The sequence below is a fragment of the Eptatretus burgeri genome, chromosome 2 (genome assembly GCF_056783735.1).
Source record: "Eptatretus burgeri isolate ZD-2024b chromosome 2, Ebu_testis_v1, whole genome shotgun sequence".
In the NCBI taxonomy this organism is placed as follows: Eukaryota; Metazoa; Chordata; class Myxini; order Myxiniformes; family Myxinidae; genus Eptatretus; species Eptatretus burgeri.
The window spans coordinates 85,834,788-85,844,283 of NC_140962.1; the positions used below are offsets into that span (position 1 = coordinate 85,834,788).

The 9,496-nt window shown below is 44.9% G+C and overlaps 1 protein-coding gene across 1 annotated transcript in view; it reads right to left on the reverse strand.

Annotated features, from left to right (window-relative positions):
• Positions 1-9,252, reverse strand: part of LOC147032481 (estrogen-related receptor gamma-like) — a 149,509-nt gene extending 140,257 nt beyond the window's left edge. Inside the window, exons 1-2 of the mRNA XM_085850691.1 lie at positions 9,129-9,252; positions 7,934-7,991 (exon numbers count right to left, since the gene is read on the reverse strand). Coding sequence (XP_085706817.1) covers positions 7,934-7,991; positions 9,129-9,252 — 182 coding nt within the window. The remainder of the gene's footprint in view (positions 1-7,933; positions 7,992-9,128) is intronic.
• Between the last annotated feature and the right edge of the window lie 244 nt (positions 9,253-9,496).

Consider the following 9,496-nt stretch of genomic DNA (forward strand, 5'->3'; position numbering starts at 1 on the left):
GCCATATAAGAAACGCCAGGGCCTTGGAAAGAACGTGAGCATCAGGGGAGGAGGTCAGTGTGAACGTCAGCGTCAGGGTTGGCTCGGCAGTGATCAGGTTCGAGGTGCCGGAGATAGACTCGTCTGGTCTGGTCGGTTTGGCAGTGATCGGGTTTGAGGTGCCGGAGATCGACTCGTCTGGTCTGGTCGGCTTGGCAGTGATCGGGTTCGAGGTGCTGGAGATTGACTTGTCTGGTCTGGTCGGCTTGGCAGTGCCTGGCGTCCGATGTTTTTCCTCCGTCCCTGGTGCTTGGAATGGCATCGTGTTGTGGGTTCGAGTCCCGTCGAGCCAGATCGTCGAAGACCACACGAGGTGAACAGGTCCAAGTGCAGGCTCTGGTCGCCAGCTCCCTTTCCTCAAGCTGGAAGACTTCAATAAAGACCATTGGGGTCTGTGTGTGTGTGTGTGTGTGTGTGTGTGTGTGTGTGTGTGTGTGTGTGTGTGTGTGTGTGTGTGTGTGTGTGTGTGTGTGTGTGTGTGTGTGTGTGTGTGTGTGTGTGTGTGTGTGTGTGTGTGTGTGTGTCCATCTATAAGTAAAACTGTTAAGTGCCTTGTACATTATTTGCATTTCATTTCTATTAATCGTGATAAGTCTGCTTCTTACGTGCTCCCCTCCTTCCCCACCTATTATAAATAAACCCATGTGTTAAATGTATCAATTCGTTTTTGTGTTTCTTTTATTGGTTTGACATGCTGCGTGTTGGGAATTAGCCAGGCTGTTGGCGCTGTAAAAGGGACATTTGGACCGACAAAAGCTCGGTGACCGTCCGCTCGGATCGCACACGGTTCGAGTTCGCTCGCCACTCGTTCCGTACGAGCATCGTCAAGGGTGAATTTCCCCGGAAGTTGGACGGCGTGAGTACTTAGGTAAATTGGAGTTTGACAAGTGGACCCTACCTCACGCCGTCAAAATATTGGCGAACTTCGGTCCAATAAGGAACCCGTCGGCTCCGGAGTTATCCGGGGTGATGACCTATACATTCCAGATGATCGGCGGAGTCGACCCTGCAGCTCCATCTGGTGGTCATGCTCGCAGCCAATACCCAGCCTCGCAACAATATATCTTTCTACTGTACTCGCAAATACAACCTGTCACTTCGCTGTCAGGAATATTAAGGGGGAGAGAGGGAGGGGAGGGAGAGAGGAGGGGTTGGGGGAGTGGGGAGCAAGTAGTTGGATTGCTAGAAGGGGGTGAGGAAGGAGGGAGCAGGGAAGGGTGGGGAAGAGCGATGAAGAAGGGGGGATGGGGAGAGAGAAGGGGGAGGGAGTGAGGAGGGAGAGGGGGTTTAGGAGGAAGTAAGCATGAGGTTTGCATTCTGGACTTGAGTTTGGTAGGGGGACTTGTAGAGAAGGGATTGGGGGGGGGGGTAGTACAAGATTGAACAAAATGGGGTATGTTGAAACAGCACACGGAAACCGCATGGAGATGTGCTTGTGGGCGGAGAGGAGAGGGAGTTTAGGAGGAGGTAAGTGTGAGGGGAGAGAGAGGGAAGGTTGCATGATGGGAAGAGAAGGCAGCATGAGGGCAAGGGAATGCAGTGTGAGGGGAAGGGAAGGAAAGGTGGCATTTGGGGTGGGGAAGGGAAAGCAATGCAGCGTGAGGGGAAGGGAAGGCAAGGCAGCATGAGGGGAGAGGAAGGGAAGGACGATAAAACATGCCCAAACAGTAACATTTTGTTTTTAACCACTGGGTTCTATATAAAACAAGGTGGGAGCGTTTAAAACCCACGCTGTCGAACTGGCAAATGCCTCCCTGTATGCATACATGCTCACGCATGCAATGACTTTTGCTCCCCTCCAGGCGGTTCACTCCGAATCTGATTCACATATGCTACCCTCTGGGAAGCCGTTTTAAATTCAAAACTAAACTGTCAGTCCTTAATAGTACCCTTTACAGAGGGGGAGAGATGGGAGAGGGAGGGGAGGGAGAGAAAGAGGAAGGGGAAAGGAAAGTGGGGGGGTAGAGGGTTGAGAGTGGGGAGGGGTGAAAAAGGAGAGGGGGAAAAGTGAGGGGGGCAGTTCCCCAGATGTGGTGTCCAGTTTAACATACATCCAGGGCACTGCACACACATTGATGAATCACAATGTCTAAAATACTGGGATGACAGTTTATAGCTGGGTCGGGATTCAAACCCAGGCTGGACAGCCAAGTACGAACGTACGTACCTCTCGGCAATCCAGCCAGCTATATATTGTCACAGATCCAGGGTTCGAGGCTTGCCACGAGGGAAAGCACTTGGGTCCCTGCTGAACGCCCTGTCCTGAGGCTGCCGGGCACAGATCACTCCACACACCGGCAGGTTGCAAGGCAACCATATATACAGTGCCTATAGAAAGTCTACACCCCCTTTCAAATTTTTCACCTTTTGTTCCCTAATGGGCTGGAATTAAATTGCACGAAATCAGACTTTTCCCCACATTTGCTTGCACATCATAACCCTCAACTTCCAAGTGAAAAATAAATTCTACAAGTTTCAGAAAATTAATTTAAAATACAAGACTGAGTATCTTGGTTGGATAAGTGTCGACCTCCTTATAATAACAATTGTAAGTTAGCTCAGGTGTAACCAATCACCTTCAAAATCACACACCAAATTACTCGGCCTCCACCTGTGTTGCATTGCAGCGATTCTGATTATTTCAGAATAAAATCAGCTATTCCTGTAGGTTTCATCTGCTGGGCAGAGCATTTCACATCAAAGATTTAACCATGAGCACCAAGGAGCTTTCAAAAGACCTCCGGGATAAACTTGTCAAAAGGCACAGATCAGGGGATGGGTGTAAAAATAATTAAAAGACCTTGACTATCCCTTGGAGCACAGCCAAGACAATCATGAAGAAGTTAAAGGCATATAGTACCACCAAGACCCTGCCTAGATCAGGCCGTCCCTCCAAACTGGATGACTAAGCAAGGAGGAGACTGATCAGAGAGGCCACCAAGAGCCCAATGGCACCTTGGAAAGAGCTACAGGCCATTATGGAAAAGACTAGTCACTGTGTGCATGTGACAATACGCCAAGCACTCCACAAGTCAGGCCTGTACGGTAGGGTGGCAAGAAGAAAGCCATTACTCAAACACGCCCACCTTGAGTCCCATTTTAAGTGTGCAAAAAAACACTCCGGAGATTCTGAAACCTTGTGGAAAAACGTTTTTGTGGCCTGACGAAACCAGGATGGAACTTTTTGGCCGAAGTGCAAAACGTTACGTTTGACACAAACCCAACACAGCACATCACCCAAAGAACACCATTCCTACTGAGAAGCATGGTGGCAGCAGCATCATGTTACGGGGATGTTCCTCATCAGCAGGGACTAGAGCACTTGTCAGGAGAGAAGGGAAAATGGATGGAGCAAAATACAGAAAAATCCGAGAGGAAATCCTGCTGCCCTCTGCAAGAAAGCTGAAATTGGGACAGAAATTCACCTTTCAGCATGACAATGAGCCAATGCACACAGCCAAAGCTACACTGGAGTGGCTAAGGAACAGAAAGATAAATGTCCTTGAGTGTCCCAGTCAGAGCCCTGACCTAAATCCAATCGAAAATCTGTGGCATGACTTGAAGATTGCTGTCCATCAACACCCCCCCCCCCCCCACACACACTTCTTGACTGAGCTTGAACAGTTTTGTGCAGAAGAATGGACAAATATTGCCCAATCAAGGTGTGCAAAGTTGGTCGAGACCGATCCCAACAGACTCACAGCTGGAATTGCTGTTTAATGTGTTTCCACCAAGTTTTAACTCAGCGGGATGGACATTTATCCAACGAAGATATTCTAGTTCTATATTTTTAATTAATTTTCTGGAATTTGTTTTTCATTTGTAAGTTGTAGGTTACGACGTGCAAATAAACATGGAAAAAGTTTGATTCAATGCAATTTAAAGCCACACTCTAAGGCAACAAAAGGTGAAAATTGTGGGGTCAGCGCGAGGAAACGAGACAGGGCACGGACATGCTGATATATGGACACCATCGGCTCAAGGCCAACGGACGACCCGGGGTGTGGAAATTCCCCAGGCAATTGATCTCGCCTGATGGGTAGCGTCGGCCAATGTGTTTTTGCCACAGGTGACCCAACACATCCCGTACCCTCCACTGGTTCCCATGTTATCACCTGGTTGGTTCCCACTCTCTCTTTGCTCCTGGTGGTTCCAGCCTCACTGGCGATCTCCCTGTCCTTGGCTACTGTGTATGTCTTTGGCATCTCGGAGTGCATCACACCGGTGGCGATTACTGACAAGGACAAACCCTGCATCGGATCGGACTACACCACGAGGCAGAAAGCATACAGGGAGGACCAACCCAAAATCAGACTGCTGCACATGGAAACAAGACCACGTGTGAGGAAGGCCCAATCACGCCACATGATCTGTCTGTCACTGTCTCGTCATCCCTGAGTACATGCGTTAAGTTATTTGTTTAGGTCATCGAGGGCAGGCTGGGATATTTATTTTATAATTAATTTATTTTAAGGGTCGGTTGGCTTGTTTAGCATTCTTATCTGAACCAATGTTTCATAATGTGAGGAACCAGGAACAAGTTCATCTCCCATACATGTTTGTCTTTTGTGTTCAAACATGTGGGTTTGTCGATTGTCTCTGTATGTGTCCATCCTGAGGCAAGCCTAAAAACATCATCTTGCAAATCTCAAGGCTGAATGCTCCAAACAGACGCCTTCGTCAAAGTCATGGTAGTGCCTTGTCAAGTCAAGTTTCTGATGTGTGCTCCCCCTCAATCCCCTCCCTCACCGAAAAGCACGTCCCTGTGGAATCTGCCTGATAAAGCGGAATGTACAGTACCTTCAGAAAGTATTCACACCCCTGAATTTTTCACATTTTGTTGTGTTACAGTCTGAATTTAAAATGGATTAAATTGAGATTTTTTTTTGTCACTGATCCACACAAAATACTCAGAAATGACAAAGTGAAAACATGTTTTGAAAATGAAAAGCTGAACTCTCTTGCATCAATCAGTACTCAAACGCCTGAGTCAATACTTTGTATAAAGGCCTTTGGCAGTGATTCCAGCTTCGAGTCTTCTTGGGTATGTCTGTATCAGCTTTGAACATCTTGATTTGGGGATTTTCTCCCATTCTTCCTTGCAGATTTGCTCAAGCTCTGTCAAGTTGGATGGGGAAAGTCTGTGAACAGCAATCTTCAAGTCTTTCCACAGATTCTCAATGGGATTTAAGTCAGGCTTGGGCTGGGCCACTCAAGGAATTTCACGTTCTTGTTCTGAAGCCATTCCAGTGTTGCTTTGGCTGTATGCTTGGGGTCATTGTTCTGTTGAAACGTAAATCTTTGCCACAGCATAAGGTCTTTTGCACTCTGAAGCAGGTTCTCCTAAAGGATTTGCCTGTATCTGGCTGCATTCATTGTTCCCTCTATCCTTACAAGTCTCCCAGTCCCTGCCAGTGAAAAGCATCCCCATAGTATGATGCTGCCACCACCATGCTTCAAGGTGGGGATGGTGTTGGAATGGTTGATGAGCTGTGCTCGGTTTTGGCCAGACTAGCGCTTTGTATTCAGGCCAAAGAGTTCAATTTTCACCTCGTCAGACCACAAAATATTTTGCCTCATGCTCTCAGAGTCTTTCACGCACCTTTTTGCAAACTCCAGGCATGTTGTCATGTGCCTTTTTAATGAGGAGTGGCTTCTGTCTGGCCACTTTCCCATAAAGCCTAGATTGGTGAAGTGCTGCAGAGACTGTTGTCCTTCTGGCAGATTCGCCCATCTCAACCAAGGAACTCTGTAGTTCTGTCAGAGTGGTCATTGGGTTCTTAAGCACCTCCATGACCAAGGTCCTTATTGCCTGGTTGCTCAGTTTGGTCAGACGGCCAACTCAAGGAAGAGTCTTGGTCGTTCCATATTCTTTCCATTTCCTGATGATGAAACTCACCGTGCTCTTGGGAACTTTCAACTCTCGAGAAACTGTTTTATACCGTTCCCCAGATCTACGCCTCCTCACGATTCTATCTCGGAGTTCTACGTACAATTCCTTGGACATCATGGAAGAGCTTCTGCTCTGACATGCACTGTTAACTGTGGGACCTTATATAGAAAGGTGTGTTTCTTTCTAAACCATGTCCAATCAATTGAATTGGCCACAGGTGGACTCCAACCAAGTTGAAGAGACATCTCCAGGATGATCAAAGGGAATTGGATGCACCTGAGCTCAATGTGTCATAGTGTCATAGCAAAGGGGTTTAATACTCATTGACGCAAGACATTTCAGCTTTTCATTTATCATTAGTTTGTAAAAAAAATTCTAAAAACGTGTTTTCACTTTGTCATTGTGGGGTATTTTGCGTAGATTGGTAACAAAAAAATTGAAATTTGCACAATTTTAAATTCAGGATGTAACACAACAAAATGTGAAAAGTCAAGGGGTCTGAATACTTTCTGAATGCACTGTATAATGATGAGTCAAATGCATCGTTAAGCTTCAAGGTGTCCTGTCTGTAAGGATTAGTTAATGGACATTGGAGATCCCACAGTGTATTTTACGAAGAGTATGCGAGTTATCGCCAGCACCCTGAACAAATTACAAATTCCTATAACCTGTAGTTGAACGTCCAGCCTGCCCAGCCCGCTTGTGAAAGACTTCTGCCAAAAACTTCCTCCAGGTCAACCAGAAGATCGAAATAAGTGGGGTTGTGAAAGAGAGATATATATATATATATATATATATATATATATATATATATATATATATATATATATATATATATATATATATATATATATATATATATATATATATAATCTGGTGCAACATTTTCATAAATTGAGAAAACAGTATATTTGTATTTCGTCATTTGTTTCATTAATATTGTTAAGTGTTTCGTGTTTTTATTGAAGATGATGCGTTTATCTGGAGACGATGGTTTTTTTATTTTCTAATTTGTTTGTCTCATGACGTAGTTAATTTGTTCGTTTTTATAACAATATCAATATAAATTAATGCAATCATGAGGTGTCGGGTTGTGCAGCTTGTCAAAAATAATAATGAGGAGAAAAATATTAAAATACGAAAGGTGAACAGCAAATGTGTAAAACCTCAGTGAGTTCACCGTTCAACAAGTCAATTGAAAAGTTTAACCTTTACAAGTTTAACATTTTTACTGAACAAACACGATTATAATATTTAATACCTCCGTGTTTCAGGCATGGACCGATTGATCAGCGTACGTCACTCGTCCAAAAAGATCATGCAAATCCGAACAAACTTCGCACTACTTAATAAGCAAGTCACAAATGTTGTATAGAATATCCTACAATCGATTACGACGACTACTTTAACAGCCTCAATTATTACCATCTTCTCTTGTGGGGTTGGCGCTCGGCCGGGGAACGTTTTTTGTTCCAAGTCTTTCATGAAACAGCCGGCCAGGGATAACGTTCGACTGAAGGTGATAGGAATTTGTAAAAAAAATATTTCACTGTGCTGGAAATAACTCACGTACTCTTCAGTCATCACAAAGGACGCCGTCAAATCTTTGAAGTCCACCAATGACCAATATTGGCAGACAGGTCCTTTGGTTTAACGTCCATCTGAGGGACGGCACTCACCCACTGTATATGCGAGACACCAGGATGAATTTTCGCTGGGTCGAGATTCAAACTCAGGCTCAGCAGCTCATAGGCAAGTATGTGTACCTATTGGTGATACTGTCAGCCTGACAAGTATAGTAAGTACAGTATATCCTAAATGCCCATGCCATACTCTTTTAATATATATATATATATATATATATATATATATATATATATATATATATATATATATATATATATATATGCCGTTTGTGTTACAGATGTGCTGTGAATATCACTATTATTATAACAGTCTCGGAGCCCCTTGCGGACATATCATGCGTGTCATTATACTCACATCTCCAAGTCCAAAACTTCAGCTTCACCAGACAGCACGATCAAAGTATCGTAAGTACCTGCAATAAAAGTTTCAATGTCATTGTGACCACTTTTTGTGTTTCACGTATTTAAAGTACGACGACTAAACAAACTCGACAATAAGTGGAGTGATTAAACACCGCTGCAGTACTAGTTGGCGATGAAACTTTTCAAAACTCAAACATTTCTGTTTGTCTGCAGAAGTCATACACATTGCAAATGACGTCTCATGTACGCCGTATCCATTTTTAAATAAAACATGAAATAATAACCAAAACAAGGTTGCGCACTCATGCTGGGGGACCGTGTAGAAAGCTGTGAGCTATCTATCTCTATCTCTCTCCTCTCCTCTCATCTTAAACCAGAACCGTGAAAGCTCATATTCCTCCAAGACCACAAGTCAGGACCTCCTTCAAAGGGTTGTCGAAAAATAACGATACACCACGGGTCATGTCTATTCCTGGGAGCATAAAACAGGACCTCAACGACTTTATCATCATCAACAACACAAGAAGCCAGGACCAAATTTTTATAAATATATATATATATATATATATATATATATATATATATATATATATATATATATATATATATATATATATATATATATATATAAAAAATTGAACTTGATCCAGACTCAGTGTAGTTTTGGTGAGAGTATCTGTTCTAAATCTGGGAGGGTCGGTGGTTCAAATCCTGCTTGAGTGATCCCAAAAACTTTAAAATGGTGGTACGTGCTGCTGCCTTGCTTGACACTCAGCATTTAAAGGGATAGAGCACGGACAAACAATGCTGGGAAGGCAACAGCAAACCACCCAGTATAACCCTCATCAAGAAAATGCTTCCGCAACAGTAACGCTCTGTGATGACTCGATAAACACAAGGCAAAACCAAGATCCTGTGTCCATGAACAGTTTCTTGGCGACAACCATAAGCAAAGACCAGACGCTGTGTCCTGCTGACATCATAAGCTTGAAGAACTCACGAGAACCATAAACTGCGATATTGTTGTGGCAAACAAAGATCCTGTCCCTGCACTATACTGATCTCAAGCTGACACCGAACCCGGAGCCACATAAGCACCCCCAAAGCCATGCACCACGGACCCCCGAACTCTTGCATGCACACACCGAGCACCACACACCGCGCACCACACAACACGCACCACACACCAGCCTGCGGTAGCTGCAAGTGCTGGCGCGCCTCGTGGTTCTGGTTTCCAGTTGTGACCCGACTGGCTTTATAAAGCTCAGGGAGCGGCCACTGCGCAGCGCCGGAGCTTCTGGGTTCTGACATCAGCTCCGACCGGGGGGGGGTGCAGCAATGCAGGGGCAAGGAGGGGGGGACTTCTTGGTTCACTCCGAGTGCGAAACGAGATTGTCATGCATTTCGCTGCGAACACAAAACCCCCTCCCCCTCTCCTCCAACCACTCATAAAAACCGCTCAGAGCACGAAGCTTCAGCACTCAAAAATTGCACCACGAACCGTTAGGTCGCGTCTCTCACAGTCATCTCCCACCACGATGTTCCTGCTGCGAGA